Raw genomic sequence first — 19497 nt, 5'->3', positions numbered from 1 at the left:
ATTTACCAGCAATCAAAGGAAGTAACAAGGCTTCACACTGATATGAAAGCAACAGCAATAGCTCCCTTGTTGGAGAGAGAAAAGCTTCATGGAATTCTGAAAGGTTGAGTTGAACCTGCGATTCGCTCCATTTACGCAACTGCATTACCGCAGGACCATCTACAGCCTCATAAGGAATAACCATTTGAATTCTACCTATAATGACTAAGCAGTTTCAGAAGAATGAAAGAAAAATAATGGGAAAATTAGAGAGAGAGAGAGAGAGAGAGAGAACTAGTTAAATTAGTAGCAATGATACATGAGTTTTTCTGTTTTAGTAGGAAGTTCAGTATAGCTGTTGAGAATAACTAAAGAATTATAAAGAGGATCATGACTTTCATGCATCTTCACTATAATTGACATCTGCTATCTCAGCTTCCCAACTATTCATCATGAAGCTCTTTTGCTCCATTTTTTAGCTTCCCGATAATCATTTCTTAGAACCAAGAACAATGCCTTGCATTGCAAAAGTGATATACACACCCATCATTTAATAATTTTCTTGGACTTTGTACATTCAAACATGATAATATACGTTTGAATGAATAAGAGAAGGAAAAGACTGGGCAGTGATCGAAGAGCAGATTGATTCAATGTGATGCAAATTGTATTGCCCTTCCATGTCAAACAAAAAAAAATTAATTAATTAATTAATTAAAAAGAAAGAAAGAAATGTGTTAAGGCAGCACAGTCCAGCTGGACTTTGATTGTCAGTTCCAAGTGCACAGTTTGGCTAGACTCTGATTGTCAGTTCCAACTGCATGCGTGTACACACTGCCTGGACTCATTGTCAGTTCCAAGTGCACGCACACACAGCCTGGATTCTGATTGTCAGTTCCAAGTGCGAGCACGCACGCACACCCACACGCACGCACAGCCTAGACTCTGATTGTCAATTCCAAGTGCACACGCATGCACGCACACACACAAAGTGATGCAGGACGGATGGCCTAAATTAGGATGATGAAAATAAATTAATTAACGGACTACCTGAGTAAATCAAAGCATTAAAATAAAGCCAATCTACCACAAATTTAGAGAAATCAAATATTCAATTAAGCTCAAGTTCAAGATCACATCACAATCCTGCAAAATAGAACCTTAAGGCTATGGATCGGACATGGCCCAATAGAAGGTACAACTTCCATCTAGCATAGGATCCATTCTAGATTCGAGGATCCACTTGCGCTTTGTTACGGTTTGGGTTTGGAAATCAAGAAATTGGGAATTTAGGGTTTTATAAAAGGCTATGGCTAGGGTTAGGGTTTTATAAAATAAATAAGACGAGAAAATGATCAATGAGGGGGGAGGCCGTTCGGCTGCATTCAGTGTTTTAAATATCGACAATATCAGCCAATATATCTCACGATATATATTGTATCCCACCTATGCAACACAAAATGCACAAGTAGTGGGATATATCTCACATGTTCGAGCCAGTGAACATTTTCGATTTTTGATCCTTTTTTCTAGTAAATCATGTTAAATCACTATCAAATTGTTACAAATCCTTGGTTTTTCATGTTCTGCATGAAAAATCATACATTGGGAGCTTCAATTTCGAGATTTGGAGGAGATTGGCTGAGTTGCGGAAAATTGAAAAAATCAAAATTTTCCAGTTTCTCGCAAATCGGTTGCAATCTGTGTCCAAACATAAAATCAAACATGTATGTAACCTAATCCAGTGATTCTTCTTGTGCTTTTGAATGTATTATTTGTGTTTCCACACGTCTTCTTACATTTCTAAATTATCTTAATAGACTTTGAATATACTTGAATCAATTCAGTTCGACAACGCATAAATTAAGACCCCATACAAAGAAAACCTATTATGTGCACTTTTTTTTTGTAATGTTTTGATTTATAAGTGTGTGTTGATGTCTTTTTTAAAAATCACTGAAGTTCCATTGAAAAATTCGACCAATTTCCCAAAGTTTCCCCATGTTTTCAACAACAACGATATATTACGCAATACAACCAACATATCCCATGCGATAACCGATACGTATCGGTATCCCAAGGGTGTGATACATAACGCAATATCGATATTTCGAACATTGCGGACGTTGTATGGATAGATCCATGCATTGTACGAGCACGTCCGTACATTCGTACGGACGGTGTGGTGGGGCTGGGTCAATTCGGTGGGTGATGGGTTGGATTGATGATGGTGGAGTTAGGGTTTGAGAAAGAGAAGAGAGAAAACTCGATGGAAAAATGGGGTTTGAGAGAGAGAAGAAAGAAATGCATTGATAGGAACAAGAAAGATAACTTGGAATCACTCCAATGGCTTCACACCAAATTCCATTCACAGGAAGTTTTCTTGCACAAAAGAAGCAATGTAGAGAAATTTCATTCAATATGTTCATAATCTCAAGTCTCAAGTCTCGAACAGGTATAAATAAGAAAACCTAAGCAAACCCTAAGTCTAGAACTATTCTCGACCATACAAATCTATTAACGATCAAGATCAAAATATGAATCTCTAATAACTTAAAATAAAATTGAAAAATAAAGTTGTGCTACACGCAGTGTTTGAAGTATCGATATCGCTACAAGTTTCGTCAGCCAAGGATACGGAAACAATATCGATATCGCCGATAATATCGCTGATAACCGGAAACATGGGAAAACATAAGAAAAACGGTAGAATTTTCAATGAAACTTCAAGAGATGTTAAAATGTACATATTTGCATATTTAGAAATAAATAAATAAAAATTGCAAAAAGAATGCATACATAACAAGTTTCCATTTAATGGAGCCTTAAAAGCATGCGTTGTTGTAACTTGTAAGAAATTAGTCCAACCATCCCATCCGACCTATTTAACCATCCAACCTTCCATCCAAACATCCATCAATATTGTAAAATATCAACAACACATGATATTTCACCAAGAAATCATCAACAATTGGAAATAAAACAAAATATTGTAGTCTCAATATTGTGCATGTTGCGATATTGATAAAATCGAGATATTATCAATATTATCAATGACAAATTGAACACTACATACAACCATGTGCTCATGAAAAAAAATTAAAATACAATTTTTTCTAATAAACAAAATTTTGATGATATCAATACGTTGGCAATATTATTGAAATATCATCGATACGCTTATGATACAAGCATTACTTAGAATTTATATCGTCGAAAATATTGGCGATACATTGGCGATATTGATGCATTAGCAATACAAGCGACACCTAGAATTTACATAGTTGAAAATATTGGCGATTACATTAGCGACATTGATACATTGGCGATACTTAGCGATACATTGCTAATACCTGGAATTTCTGATACTTCCAGCGTTATCGGTATCGCTACCAGTGTTATCGGTATTGTTGAGTTGGAGATAAAGATAATATTGGAGATATTTCGATAATATCGAAGATAATTCGAACACTGGCCACACGGCACAAGGATGATCTCCAACATGCAACAGGTACGTCCACACATGATCAACAGCTTGGATGAATATGGTCCAATGTGTCCATGGCTTGGATGTGCAGACTAGTGGCCGTACACCTAAATCCGAGTCTTCGAACATATCCAACGGTCCGGATCACCCAACCGATGTATCCAAGATATCCAACAGCATGGTCGAATGTTTGTAACGTCCAAACGTGGTCCAGCTCAGGCTGGGTGACATCCAAACAGTCCAAAAATCTATCAATCAATTCCAAATAAGCAGCACACATGCATCTTCCAGTGTGAGGTCTTCAAAGAAGCACAACCATGCATGTGGGGTCTTTAACGTAGCTACGAACCAAAATTGGGTCCATTGGGCCCCATAATGAAGCTAGGTGGTGTAAGACAGCCTAATCCAACCCTAAATGAATATAGAATTTAAAAGGGGCAAATTTATGCAAGCATTAACAATAAAAATTCAGCATCATACATCATGAAACAAGAAAGAACTACGGAAAATTCAATAATGATGACAACCATCCATCACAAACATGTTGTATTGAACCTTAAAATCTGAATTTAGTCGGATCCGACGAAAGGTAGGACTTTTATCTCACAATGGGTCCGTCCGACGATCCAAGTGGATTTTCTAATCCAAGAAATAGGAATTTTCTGGATTGGAAAATCTGAAAAATTCATAAAAATAGATGATTCTTTGATTATAGTTCAAGTCTAGGGCCTTAGGTGCTAAGATTTGAAGAAGTTCAAAATATGTATATATAGGGATCAAGATCTTCCAAGATCTAATGATTTGGATTGAAAAGAAAATGGATCGACTTCTAAATCTAGAGAATTTAGAAGAAAAGGAAGAAAAGAGTTTTAAAGAAGAGAATACCTTGGGAAAAGAAAGAAGGCGAGAGAAGAAGATGAGAAATCACTTCCCAAGGCCTCACGCCCTCTTCCAATCACTGGAAGTCGAAGACAGGGATCGTACGGCCTTTAAAAAGAAGCAAAAGTTCTCTTTTTCATAAACATAACATAGCATTACTTCTGAGGTTTAGGACAAAACACCCTTATAAATTCTGAACTACATTAAATGACCGAAATACCCCTACTAAAAGTGTTAAAAAAATTTACACAAAAAAAAAATGTGCAGACACAGTCTCAAAACTCAAATAAATGAAATGTGCATAAAATAAAATCAAATCCAATATGCTCAATGGCCCCGATGATAGCGTAATGAAGGTGGGCCGTGACAATCCAACGGTCCGATCACACCATCCTCACAATCCAACGGTCCAAATATCTCATCCAAGCAACTTACACACGTCACAAACACATGTGTAAGGTCTTCAACGTCTAGAGACCCGACCCGTACCCATCATCTAACCACATTGACAAGGGTAACGCACACCTCCTACGTTGATATAATTTAAATGGTCTGATGTCTACATCAACTCCCCTCGGCTAAGAAGAGCTCGACTCGGGCAAGATAAAACCCTTGTGCCTTTCTAACAAATCTAGATCTAGCCTCTACAACTCCACTTCCATCAACCATGTACAATCGAATGATGGTTTGTTCTTCCACTTCACCAATTACCTCTAAAATCCACCGTCTCGAGTGGAATCAATTTACTCATCCACAATTCCTTCAATTTCTTCTCTTTTCTCAGGTATGGTGGGCATAGGTGGTGTAGGTTGGGAAGAAAATTTACAAAATTGGTCAATGGTTTGGAACAAAACTAGGGTCTATGGGATGGCTTGAACAAGGCATTAGATCATCCACATTGAATGTTGAACTAATGCCCATGCAAGGTGGAAGATAAATCACATACGCATTGAATCCAACCTTTTTCAGAATCTTAAATGGTCCAGCGTTGCGTGCTGGTAACTTCTTAACGGTACCTTGTGGGAACTGTTCTAACCTCATCCTAACCATAACATAATCACCCTTATTAAACTCTTGAATTCTATGATGTAAGTCGACTTAAATTTTGTATTGTTCATTACTAGCATTTATCTGCCTCCGAATCTCCGCATGCAACTCATGAATATTATGAGAAAATGCATCGGCTGACTCTGAGGGCCTATGGGTGACTGACATAGGTAACAAATCTATGGGCGGTCAAGGTTTGTAATCACTAACAATCTCAAATGGACTCATACCCGTAGACCTATTAATTGAACTATTATATGCAAACTCGGCGACAGGCAAGACTAAGTCCCAAGTTTTAACGTGTTCACCCACTACATATCATAGTAGATTCCCGAGACTTCGATTCACAACCTTAGTTTGGCTATTAGTTTAAGCATGGTAGGCAAACGAGAATTGGAGTCTCGTGCCCATCATGTGCCATAATGTCTTCCAAAAATAACTAGCAAACCGGGCGTCCTGTCAAACATTATGGTTTTAGGCAAACCATGTAATTGAACCACCCCTTTAAAGAAAATCTTGGCTATGTTGGACGCATTTGAGGTTTTCAAACACGGGAGAAAGTGGGCCATTTTGGAGAAACGGTCCATGACCACAAAAAATGGAATCGTGCTTTTTAATTGTCTTGGGAAGCCCAAGCACGAAATCCATACTGATGTTTTGCCAAAGTGCATGTGGAGTCTATGTGTTGTCTAAACATTGAAGAACAACTTTTCTAGGAAGTTTAAATAAAAGCCTAATTCCATTTCATAGTGTTCATTCCGATGTGTGGAGGCCTACTCTTATTGTGTCAATAGATGGCTACCGATATGTCATTTCATTTGTGAATGATTTCTCTCAGTGTACTTGGTTATATCTTATGAAGACTCTTGATGAAGTGTCACACATTATTAAAGATTCCATACAATTGTTGATGCGGGACAATTAACCACTTGCTCTAAAAGCTCAAACTGTTAGAGTATGGCGGATTAATCCCTTTAGCCCAGGCCCCACATCGCATGGGTTAGGACCTCGGCCGAACCCCCCTCGTGGGCCCCAAATCACATGGGTACCGCCTCACACGGGCCGCCCACCCCGAGTGTGTCCCCGCATCCCACAGGCTACCCCACTCGAGCCCGGTGTGAAATGCGCATTAATCACTTCCAGTGAGGAGTCTTGAATACGAGACCTCGCCCGTGTACCCCAAATCACATGGGTCACCCACCCCGAGTGTGTCCCCCCATCCCACGGGCTACCCCACTCGAGCCCGGTGTGAAAATGCCCCTGCATTAATTGTACTCACACAGTTTGATAAAAATAACAAAATATTTTGATCAGATCATGTGAGAGAACACTTTAAAGGCTCGTTGTGAGTACTTGGATAGTAGATGATACATCAAAGCTCCTACCCGTACACTCATCAAGAAAATGGAGTTGTTGAGCAGAAAAATCATCATCTGCTTGAAGTTGGTCGGAGTCTCTTGATGGGGATGAACATTCTAAAACGTTTTTGGGTGGATGTGGTTCTTACAGCCACATCTCATTAATCGTATGCCATCTAAGGTTTTGAACTTAAAATCTCATTATGAAGTTCTCTATCCATATCAACCTATGTTCATTGCTCCTCATGTCATTGAATGTGTGTGCTTTATTCGTGTCTTGGGACCAAACTGAACCAAATTAGATCAAAAGCCATTCAAAGTGTTTTTCTGGATTATCCTGCCACTAGAAAAAGATACAAGTGCTTTGATCTTGTGTCTGAAAAACAGTTTGTCATTATGATTGTCACATTTTCTTAATTCATGCCTTTCTTTTCTAGTAAGCCCGCCTCTCTTCAAGAGAAGATTAGCGAGAAGGAAGAGAGGCATCTTTTTCTAGCTTGTCATCTACCTACTCATGTTCCTTGTAGTCTATCAATTGATGCCTCAGGAAATTTAGAATATCCTACTTATGCCACGACTAATATGGTGAAGGAAATCCGAGTATATTCAAGACACCAAAAAGGGGTGACCACTAAGGCACATCCAGTGTTTAAATTATCGGCGCTATTATCGAATTATCACCGATAATTTCGATGTCGCTGGAGTTGCAACACCAAAACTCACTTTTTTCGTTTCTCTTGCCGATTTTTCAACAATTTTATCGATTTTTTGCGAAAGTTCAGTTATCAGCGAGAAATCTCTGTATCTACTTCCCCTGTCAGGCTCTCACGGGATAACTATAGCCAAAAACCCATTTTCGATGATAAAAGGACCGATAACATCGGGGCGTTGCGTAAATACGTAACATATCCAAAAAAAGGGGAAACTTGCGGATTTCCATACCTGTAGAAGAGGATCGCTCATAGGAAATGTTAGTGGGCCAATCATAGAAGAGGATCGATGATCGGAAATTGTAGTGAGCCAATCGATCGATCAATGTGCCGTAAGTGCAATTTAATCTCTACTTTTCACTTTTTTTCTTCGAATACATCAAAATTTTCAAACCAAAAGATGATTTGGGCAAAAAATCTGCTAAAGATTAGGGATTTGGAGAGATTTTCTTTCAGGAATTTAGGGTTTTGAGGGTTCCGGCTTCCGTTCGAAAATGGCCTCTCAAATGGTTTTTACAGGAGCGGATTTGCATGACAATGGCGTGTGGACGTCTTGGACCCCACCATGATGTACGTGTTATATCCACACAATCCATCCATTTAGCAAGATCATTTTAGGTCATGACCCTAAAAATGAGGCAAATCCAAAGCTCGAGTGGACCACACCACGAAAGCAGTGGGGACAATGATTCTTACTGTTGAAAACTTCCTATGGCCCACAGTGATGTTTATTTGTCATTCAAGATGTTCATAAGATCACACGGAGATGGATGAAAGTAAAATACAAAAATTACATGGATCCAAAACTTTTGTGGCCCCTAATGATTTTTCGATGGTAGGCGTTCAATTCACATTGTTTCCTGTTGTGTGGTCCATTTTAGCATTGGATATGCTTCATCTTTGGGATCAAGCCCTAAAATTATTTGGTAAAATGAATGGACGAGGTGGATAAAATACATAAATCACAATGGGCCCCACAAAATTGACTCGGTACGATAAGCGTACAAATTTACGCAACGCATAGTTCGCTTCCGACGAAGTCGTTGGGCATGCGACTTGTTTAGATCCAATGGTGGGTCCATGCTCTGTGGGGCCATCATAATGATAAATATTTTATCAATTTTGTCCATTTATTTTGAAAGATATTTTTAGGGCATGAGCCCAAAAATGAGGCAAATCTGCATCTCAAGCGGACCACACCAAGAGAAACAGTGGTGATTAAATTCCCACCATTAAAAACTTCCTAGGACCATTGTATGTTTTTTTTTTGCCATCCAACCTCATGATTAGGTCACACAGACCTTGATGAAACGAAAACATGGTTTAGATTGTGTTAGAATTTGGCACATGTACCATTTTCAAATGCTAGGTATCAAGTGTCATATGCAGCCATAGTATCAAATACCTTCCCTTTACGAAACGGAAGCCGATTAACTGTTACCCAAGTAACAACTTAGTGGGTGTTACCCTTACAGTGTGGGGCCCACCTTGATGAATGTTTTCCACATCCATGCTGCCCATCTGTTTTTTTTTTTTTTTTTTGGCTCATTCAAGGACCTTATCCAAAAACATAAGCAGATCCAAATCTATGGTGGACCACACCATTTGAAAAAGTAGCGAATGACTATTAAAAGCTTTTTGTAGGCCACATAAGTTTTGGATCAAGCTAATATTTGTATATTTCTTTCATCTAGTTCTAGTTGACCTTATCAACAGGTTGGATGGCAAAAAATCATTACGGATCTACTTTACATTGGGCCTCAGGAAGTTTTTAATGGTTACCCTTCAATCATCACTCTTTCTTGTGGTGTGGTTCGCATGAGATGTGTATATACTTAATTTTTGAATCCATGTCCTAAAATAAAAAGGGCTATAAAAACGGGTGGACGAAGTGGTTATATAATATATCAAGGTGGGCCCTACAGTAAGGGTAACACCCACTAAGTCATTGCCTAGGTAACACCCAATCCACGCCTTTTTGAAATTGGGAGTGGATTGCATGTGACCCATGCATGGGGCGATTGGGATGTACGTCACAAATCCACTCCGTCCATTTGTTTTGAAAGACCATAATAAGGCAAGATTCTAAAAATTAGGCAGATCCAAAGCTCTGGGGAGCCATACCACATGAAACAGTGGGGATTGAACACCTGGCAGTGACAAAATTTTGTATCAGGATGGTATTTGTTCCTACAATTTATGTGAGTGGTAATAATTGTACTAACGGTTTGGACGGCATATAAACATCATATGGTCAGCTACAACTTATAGGAAGGTTTCAACACGTTGTTCCCACTGTTTTGTTGGTATGACCCACCACCTGAGTTTTGGATCTGCCTGACATTTAGAACACCGTCCTATGGTGGTCTTTCAAAACAGATGATAGGAGTGGATTTGTGACGTACATCTCTATCATGCAAAAACCACACTAATCAGATAATCCAATCGATCCTCGATTTGGCCTCTTTGAGTTCATTTACTTTTACATGTCTTAATTATTATATGTTATCTGCATTTGTAATATATAAACTCATTTTGGTTGCTATTGGAGTGATTTTTTATGGCATTGCATGCTTTTTGGGTCCAATTAAATGAAAACTTATTATGTAATGCATTCTCTTTGTAATTTTTTTATTCCTAAATATGCAAATATGTGTATTTAGGCATGTCATGAAGTTTCATTGAAAAATTCCATCGCTTTTCCCATGTTTCCCTCTTTTTCCCCGCATTTCCGGTTATCGGCGATAACAATATTATATCTTTATCTCTGGCTAGCAAAACTTGTAACAATACTGACAACTCGAACACTGGGCACATCCACCTCCTAATTTGGATTCGTAGAACTAGGTAATGTGTCCTTTTGTCCATGACTTTTGTTCTCGAGGATGGTCTTCCTATTGCCTTAAGGAAAGGGAAGCATCAATGTACTTTGTGTTAAAGTAATAAAGTCCCTTGATATACATTGATATACCACACTCTGACAGCTTGAGCTTTTGGAGTGAATGGTTGTTTGACATGGTATCAAAGCGGAAGGTCCTATGTTCGAATCTCGAGAGCAGCAAACATGCCTTGCTAATATATTATTCTCCCACGAGGGGTCAGGAAAATCAGGTCCGGCCCAGGGACCGGGAAATTAAGCCCGGCCTATTTATGGTGTGAGTGTCCCTCCACCTTCGTCAATATGTTCCCGTGCGGAGTTCCCACCTCGCACGTGCGGGGGGGTGTTAAAGTGATAAAGTCCCTTGATATACATTGATATACCACACTCTGACAGCTTGAGCTTTTGGAGTGAATGGTTGTTTGACACTTTGCACCCTATATCTAAGTTTGTTTCATAAAAGGCCGTGTCCTACCAATTATTCTTTCTTGTCTTTGGTTTCTTTTCTATCTTTTTCCTCCAAATTCCAAGAGGTGGTTTTTAATCCAAAGTTGTATGAGGTTATGATGGAAGAGATGAGGACTCCGATTTTTCTTTTTTAAAAAAGGCACATGGGAATTGTTTCTTTTTTATCTTCCATTTCTATTGGCTTGATGAGGTTCCTTAAAGCTAATATTTCAATTGTTCGAGTTGAGGTGTCCAAACCAGATTTGCAATAGTTCTTTTTTGCTCCTTCAGATTCCTCGTGGAAATCGCGCCTCCATGCTAGAGTTGTAAGCAGTTTGTTCTCTAGAGCTCAAGCTTCTATCTCCTCATTTGTCTCTTCACGCGGTAAAGCCATGGAGAAGCTTACCCATATCCCTTATTGTGGACCACATACTCGGTTATTATATCTTGCTTATTCCCTTATTTTCTTGTAGGTTTTTTCCCCTGCCTTGGGTGTGAGTGATATTTTGTTTCCGGCCCGGGGTGTGAGCTTTCGCTAATCGAGGGTCCCTTGCGGCCCAAGGTATGGTCGTTTTTTCTTCCTTTTTTTCCCTTTCTTCTTTGTGTTGAGGTTTGTTCTTTTCTTTTTCTTTTCTTTTCTTTTTTCGTTGCAAATGGGTCTTCATAATGAAACACAAGGCAAGATGGATCCATTGAAAGGTATAAAGCTAGACTTCTTGCTTTATGAGATTAACTACAAGGAAACATTTGCTCTAATAACCAAAACGAATTCCAAGTGTATTGTTGTCCCTGGCTGCTGATTTTTCTTAGCCTCTTTATCAGCTAAATGTGAAAAATGCATTACTTCACAGAGACTTGAAGGAGGAAATGTATATAGCTCCCTCACCTAGTTTCATATTCCCCAAAAATGAAGGAAAAGCTTGTCGATTGAAGACATCTATTTATAGACTTAAACAATCCTCTCAAGCTTGGTTCAAAAGGTTCAATTGAACTGCGAAAAGGACTAGTTATGCCAAGAGTAAAGCAGATCACACTCTCTTTGTAAAGTGACGAGGACTATTGACGACCATTGCAGTTGTTTATGCAAATGATATTGTGGTGATCGAAAATGATTCTCAGGCAATTAAAGACCTGGAGGAATTTCTAGCAAATAAATTTGAAATAAAGGATCTAAGGAATTTAAAATTATCTTCTAGGAATAGAGGTGGCTCGATCAAATAAAAGTATCTTTAACTCTTAGATAAAGTATACTCCGAACTTGTTGGAAGACATCAGTAAGCTAGGTGCTTGTGGTGTAGATTCCTCCATTAATCCCAATCATAAGCTTAGGCAAAGTGAGGGGAAGTTATTACAGAACGAGGAAATGTGTCAAAGATTGGCTGGCCTATTACTCTATTTATTTCTTGCTCAACTTGATATCGCATTTGCAATAAGTGTGATGAGTCAGTTTATTCAGGCAACACGAGTTCCCCACTAAGAGGTAGTTGAAAGGATCTTAGGATATTTGAAGAATTCTCCTAGGAAATGTCTTTTATTTGCAAATCATGGCCATCTTAACATTGAAGCCTATATTGATGTTGATTGGGTTGGTGATGTAAATGACCGAAAGTCAAATATCTGTGAAAGGAAACTCATGTGGAGGAGCAAGAAATAGATTGTAATGGCTAAGTCTAATGCAAAAGAATAATACAAGGCCATAGCACATGGTGTAGCAAGGTTATTGTGCGTATAAAAATTCAATTATGAGACTTGGGAATTATGGCTAGTTGTCCTATGAAGTTATTCTATGTTAAGAAGGCCGCCAATAAGATTGCTCAAAATCCAATATAGTATGATTGTACCAAAACATTGAAGTTGACAGGCACTTCATCCATGAGCAAGTTATCGCTAGAAATTTGTGACTACCATTTGTAACAACTAAGAATCAACTTACCAATATTCTCACTAAGGGAGTTGTCAAGACAAAGAGTCTATTCTCAATAAGCTTGGCATGATAGATATCAATGCCTAGCTTGAGGGAGAGTGTTGAGATATAGAATTACAAGGGTCTTTGCGTAATAAAGCATTCTTGAGATTGATTTTTTTTTTTTTTTTTTTTTGAGAGGTAACTTGAAATTTAGAAAAGCCTGCTAAAGGCGGGGAAAGAATACAACCCGAAACTAGGAGAAATGAAGAAGCAAGATCAGTAAACTTCACAACCTTTACATTTGCAACCAACTCCAAAACAGCATTTTTCATCAAAAAAAAAAACCTCTTCGAATGAAGAGTTCTTGTTTTGGAAGCTACAACCAGTTTGGGCTTTCCAAATAAACTAGGGAATTCCCATTGCGAGTAGCCTCCAAATAATTTTCCAAGCTCCACACTCTGACCCTCCATGCCAAGCCTATAAAAGATGGTCAACTGACCTCAACATCACCAATGCTTTATGGAAAAGAAGAATAAAGTGCTCCCAAACTTTCCTAGTGAAAGGGCAATGGATGAAAGATGGTCAACCAACTCTACATCTCCCATGCACATCAAACAAATGTTTGGAAGAATGGGAGACCTTCTTTGAAGGTTGTCTATAGTGAGCATTCTCTCTCCTTACAAGCCAAACAAATGCCGCAATCCTCGAAGGAGCCCCGTACGACTAATAACGATACGGTACAGGAGGTAAAGAGGATGGTTTAGAGATCAAGCTATAAAAGGATCGAACTGAAAAGATGTCAGAGCTATGAACCTTCCACACCATGGAATCGTCTTCAAGAGGTTGCAGCCACACAAGCTTCAAATAATCAAGGAGTCGAATGAAATCTTCAGGTTCGTCATCCGTCAAATTCCTCCAACAAGGTGGAGACCAAATAACAGGTCCTCCAACTAAGGAATAACATTGATTAGCATAAAAAAGACAGTCCCAGGCTATATAACCTAGACTTGGGAAAAGGTCTTGCAATGGTCTATCTCCGCACCAAATGTCCGCCCAAAAGCGAATTCGATTTCCTTTCCCGAGTAAGAAAGAAATATCATTACAAAATAAGTGCTCAGAAGATAGAATCGCCTTCCAAGCATGAGAAGTTTGGTATAGAGAGGATGACTTGATGCTCTAATCACCTGGTTGAGTATTGTACTTGGACACTAGAAGTTCCCTCCATAACTTCCCTTGTTCTGAAGCAAATCTCTAATGCTACTTGCCTAGGAAAGCAACATTCATAAAGGCCAAGTTTTTAAGCCCAATCCCACCTTTAATAGGCTTACAATCATCATTCCAATTCAACATATTGAATTTCGTCTTATCCTCGGTCCCTTTCTAGAAGAAATCCCTTCACAACTTATCTAGTATGTCCAAGACCAACTTGGGACATTTGAACAAAGACATAAAATATATGGGCATAATGGCAACCACCGCCTTGATCAAAGTCAACCGACCTCCCAAAGAAAGATATTGACGCCTCCAAGATGACAACTTTCTTTCAATTCTTTCAATAAGCATAACCCAAAGGTGTTTGGCCAGTTTCCCAATGCAAAGACGCAGTCCAAGGTAAGAAGAGGGGAAAGAGCCGCATTTGCATCCAAAGACGTTTGCTAGCTATCAGAGCTCCAACCAATCCACATGAATTCCCGGCATTTCACATTTAGAAACATTTATAAGCCAGAAACTGCTTCAAGGCAAAGAAAAATCTTACAAAGGTTATCAACCGCCGTAACATTAGCATCGCAAAAAAGAATTGTGCCGTCCGCATATACTCGTATTCTCGCATCCGCTACCTTGAAACCATTAATCAAGCCATTTTCCTCAGCTTTGTGGAGCATCAAACTAAATGCTTCGCCAATGACAACAAAAAGATAAGGAGAGAGGGTTGCCTTGATGAATGTCGTTGGACGCCTTAAAGAAACTGAATGGAGACCCATTGATAAGAATAGAAAAATATGAGGATTGAATACATGACTGGATCCACTCTCTCCATTTGGGGTTGCATCCGAGCCCCTCAGGCATATAATCTAGAAAGTTCCAATTGATATGGTCAAAGGCCTTCTCTATATCAAACTTACAAACCAATCCGCTCTTTCCTTACTGATGTCTTGAATCGAATACTTCATGAGCTATAATGGCAGTGTCGAAAATCTGCCTTCTTGAGATGAAAGCTACTGGATTTTCTGAAATGACTGAAGAAGGGACTTTTTTAAAATCTTATGGAAAGAATCTTGGCCAGAATTTTGTATGGGCTTCCGATCAGGCTAACGGGCCGAAAATCCTTCAGCTGCTCTGCTCCTTCAATCCTAAGGATAAGGGCCATGAATGTGGCGCTGAGATCTTTAGAAAGACGGCCTCTTTCAAAAAAAATCTGATACAAATCTCAAAACATCAACTTTAACTATCGACCAGAATTTCCGAAAGAAGAATATTGAGATGCCGTCTAGGTCGGGCACTTTATCTCCACACATAGAATCTAATATAGGTGCTTCGAGAGAGGCAACCTCTTCAACTGAAAGACAAGGGAACTCAATGTTATATGTTTTTTTGTTTTTTTTGAAAGATAAGATTATATGAATTTTTTATAAAAGTTTTAATAAATCATGGGTAGAAGGCAAATGCCCTAAGTATCTCGACTGTTCTCATTCTTTTATTCTCTTTCTCCTTCTTCTTCTTCCTCCTTTTTCTAATCTCTCCTTACCTCAATCTCTCATATTCTACCCTTCTTTCATCCTATCTTGATCTCCAAACTCTACTATCACAGAATTTGCAATGCGATTTTATAACTCATCTTGTTACAAAAACTGGAGGTCTTTGATTCTCTCTGATCTACTTGTACAGCCACATGCACATCACCTGCTTCTTTGATAAAGGAGAAAATTCTGGCCTACCAGGTTAATCAAGGAACAAAAGGAACTTCCTAATCCCAGAGGTTCCTAGGATGCCCCAACCTAAACCAAGTGGGAAACTATGACTAGAAATTGAATCTAATAAAATGATTCCATAAAGGAAAAAGGAAAGTATCTAAGACAATTAAATTCGAGTCCTAAACCTATTATAATTAGGGGTGTACACGAACCAAGCTAGCTCGGTTAGCTCGCTCGACTTGACTCAAAAAAGCTCGATTCGACTTGGTTTGAAGCTGAGTTCGAGCCGAGTCGAGCTGATTTTTTGAGCTCGAAAATGAGTTCCAGCAGGCCCCAGCTCGACTCGGATCGAATCTAGCTCGAATCTAGCTTGAATCGAACTCGGATCGAACCAATTTGGTGACTCGGTTACTTTGCCATTGATGTTGCTCACTAACTGTTTGATAAAATGACTCAACGAAATGTGGCTGGCGGCAAGGAAGGTTTGACCGGTGGCAAGCAAGGTATGTACATTAAACAAATACCTTTCTTTCTTTTTTTCTTTTCATTTTTTGGTTTTTATATTATTTAGAAAGTGTTTGATAAAACACCTATAAAACCATTGCCTTTGTTTGTAAAACAGTGGGTTTTTGAAGTTGCGGTTCAGGTGTTTGTAGAAATGCCTCAATGGCGAACTCGGCTCGATCCTAGCTCGAACTCAGCCCGAGCTACTGACCGAACCGAGCCGAGCTGGCCAGTCAAGCTCAAGGACCGAGCCGAGCTAAGTTTGAGTTGAGGTCGGCCAGTGTTCGAGCCGAGTCGACCTGAGGCCAGCTCGACTCAGTTCGACTCGATGTACTCCCCTAATTATAATCATAAAAAATGGCAACATGGAAAAATGAAACCAATTCCTTAACAGAACTTCTGACAGGGCTATGAAGACATTTGCTTCATAGGAAGCATAAGGTATTTGGCTGATGCGTAAAACCATTCATATGAGCATGGGGCTCTAATCATTTTATCAACACAACATCGACAGCCACAGGTATCGCTTATAATGGCCTCATTTTCTACTTTCTACCAACCCAAGTTATTCCGGATAATGTTTGTGGCCTTGCTCCTTGTTGACATTATTTTCAATTCACATCACTCTCTTGTCTTCGATGGTCATCATGTTCATCTAGCACTGCATCCTCTAGACATCAACTATTCATGAAATTCCCCTCTCTGAGTCATGTGTGGCACTTGTGGTAATGTGCAGGCATGCAGCATGGGGCCTGGCCATGGTGGCAAGTGAGTCATGTTAAACCTGTTGAGTAATCATGTGCCAGCGCATTCAATGCATTTTTGTGCAGCCAACTGCTCAAGTGTGACCTTCCTATGGCCTCTTTTTCCATTCCTGCAAGCTCACTCCCCGATAATGCTCGGAACCTTCTCTTTGTATGACCCCATCTATCAACATCATTCTCCCAACCAAAGCACAGGTTAATTCCATGTTTGTTACTCACAACTATTTTAAGATTCTTAAGGCTGCATTTGGATGTATAAATTGGCTTAGATTGTAATAAGTAAGTTTTGATAAAGCAACATATCCATAGTTAGTTTAGTCCCACTTCATTTAGAGCAAATAAGCAGCTGCAGAATACAACTAGTTTCATTTTAAATTGGCCCAAAACAAACCAATTAAAATACATCAAGAAAAATGTAAGATTTCTACCCGGGAAGAAAATACCGTAACCCTTCACTAATATCATGTTTCAGTTTAACCATCATAATCCAAGTCGATTGTACATCCAAAAGCTGAAAATGATATACAATTTAGTGTATACAGAACAACACTAACTGATGCAGCACAAGTGCATATAACTCCAGATTACAAGAAAACTCTCCAAACTCCCAATCTTAAAATTAGCAACATTAACGGATCAAACACGGAAAACCCAATGTCTAAAATCCACGAAAAGTCTCAATCACTAATCTAAAAGCTTCAGATGCCAAACGCCTTAACTGTGAAAATTCTAAGGAAAACCAATCCATCAGAAAAAATCGAAGAAGTTGCATGATCAAAGCATCCATAATAGATGGTTATGCACCTTAAATCCACGCAGGAAAATCGAGACCAAAATATCTACCGAGTAATGATTCTTGGATTTCTCGGGACGTGTAACCGAATCGAGGAGCTGAAATCAATGAAGATAATGAGAGAAGATGAGAGGAACGAGCAGAAGCCTACACCGTATTAGCTGTAGCTCGATCTAGGGTTTCACGGGTGCCGAAGAAGATGAAATTCCGAGGGTATTTTGGGAAATTTAGGTGGTAGTTTTGAGGGAGGGAGAGAACGGCATCTCTCTGCAGAAAACGATCGCAAAGTTTCGATCTCCCTCCATCGCTTAGCGCCCTTTTATACCCATCGCGTTCCTGTCTTGCAAGATGGTACGGTAGAGTCGGAAGAACCGGAAAAATGGTAGGGACGCGGTTTGTCTGGTGACCCCTGTACCGGCCATCTAGCTTATGTCAAGGCTCCGTAGGCCTCGCCATGATGTATGTGTTCTATCCGCGCCGTCCATCAATTTTTCCATCTTAATTTAGTATATGATTCCAAAAATATGGTAGATCCAAATCTCCGGTGGACCACGCAATGGGAAAACAGTATTGATTGGACGTCCACCATTAAAAACTTCCTAAGCCCCACGGACTTCGGTACAAACAATAACATCAACATATCCAAAACTTACGTGGCTCCTGGAAAATTTTCGATGGTAAGTACACACAATGTTCACTGATTACATGTGGTGTGGTCCATATAAGATTTGGATCTACCTAATTTTTTATCTGGTACCTTAAAATGAGTTAGCAAAGCGGATGTACAGCATAAAAGACATATATCCTAGGCTCATTGAGCTTTGACACCAGCTGGGAGGCTCTTGTAGGGTCCCTAGCCAAACTGCCTCCCTAGACATATGGGTCTACCATTAGGACCAGAACGGATTGGCTACTCCCCCTAACACCAGCCCCGTGGCTGGTGGTGAGTGCTCTGTGGGCCCCACCATGATGTATATGTTTCATCCATTCCGTTTATCCATTTCTAAAGATCATTTTAGGACTTTGAAATGAAAACTCGGGGAATATATATATCTTAGGTGGACCACACCACAGGAAAACAATAGTGATTGAATATCCATCATTTAAATCGTCCTAAGGCCCAATGTACTGTTTATCTGACATCCAATCTGTTGATTAGGTCATAAATACCCAGATGAAGGTAAAAAAAAAAAAAAAAGATCAGCTTGATCCAATACTTTTATGCCCCCCAAAAATTTTTTAATGGTCAACGTTCATTCAACATTGTTTCCTGTAATGTGGTCCACTTGAGATTGGGATTACCTCGTTTTTTGTATAATATGATAGAATGATGTAGAAAAATAGATGGACGGCATGGATGAAACACATACATCATGGTGAGGCCCAACGAGAACCGGACACCAGCCATTGGCCGGTGTCAGGGGAGTAGCCAATCCGTTTCCTATGTCCAGAGAACACGTGGCAGAAAATGTAACGATAGTAGCCATCCATCTAGTGCGACAGATCAAGGATGACTCGTGTTTCAAAAATTACACTGGGCATATCATGTGATGAATTTTTAGCCATTAGCTATTTTCATCTCTCACCATAGATTTAAAAGCCACTTTTCAATGGATAGGATAATAGGCTACTTGTGCATTTGGAAACATAATCCATTCAAGGAAAGGCGACTTACATGGAAGGAATTGATTGATTCATTAGTCTCCCATTGTACCGTGGTGATCTTTACTGGCCCGTTCAATTAGGTCGGGACCTGGCCCAGTTCCAACCGGTGGTGACCATGGGACCCACCTGCATGCATGTGTTGTATATCCATGTCATTCATCTATTCAT

At 39.4% G+C, this 19497-nt stretch overlaps 1 protein-coding gene across 4 annotated transcripts in view; it reads right to left on the bottom strand.

Annotated features, from left to right (window-relative positions):
* LOC131254340 (uncharacterized) overlaps window positions 1-18062 on the bottom strand; it is a 158913-nt gene extending 140851 nt beyond the window's left edge. Inside the window, exons 1-2 of one of the 4 annotated variants that reach the window (XR_009175507.1) lie at window positions 17676-18062; window positions 7-195 (exon numbers count right to left, since the gene is read on the bottom strand). Coding sequence is in view for 3 of the 4 variants with exons in the window: in XM_058255340.1 (XP_058111323.1) it covers window positions 7-184 (178 nt within the window). In the remaining variant the exon portion in view is untranslated. Of the gene's footprint in view, window positions 1-6; window positions 205-17675 lie in introns of all 4 variants that reach the window. The other 3 variants (XM_058255340.1, XM_058255330.1, XM_058255335.1) reach the window with 3 other exon arrangements.
* Window positions 18063-19497: the final 1435 nt, after the last annotated feature.

This window comes from Magnolia sinica, chromosome 1, assembly GCF_029962835.1.
Source record: "Magnolia sinica isolate HGM2019 chromosome 1, MsV1, whole genome shotgun sequence".
In the NCBI taxonomy this organism is placed as follows: domain Eukaryota; kingdom Viridiplantae; phylum Streptophyta; class Magnoliopsida; order Magnoliales; family Magnoliaceae; genus Magnolia; species Magnolia sinica.
Note: the sequence above shows the minus strand (reverse complement) of the source record. Positions and strands in the feature narration are given on the sequence as shown.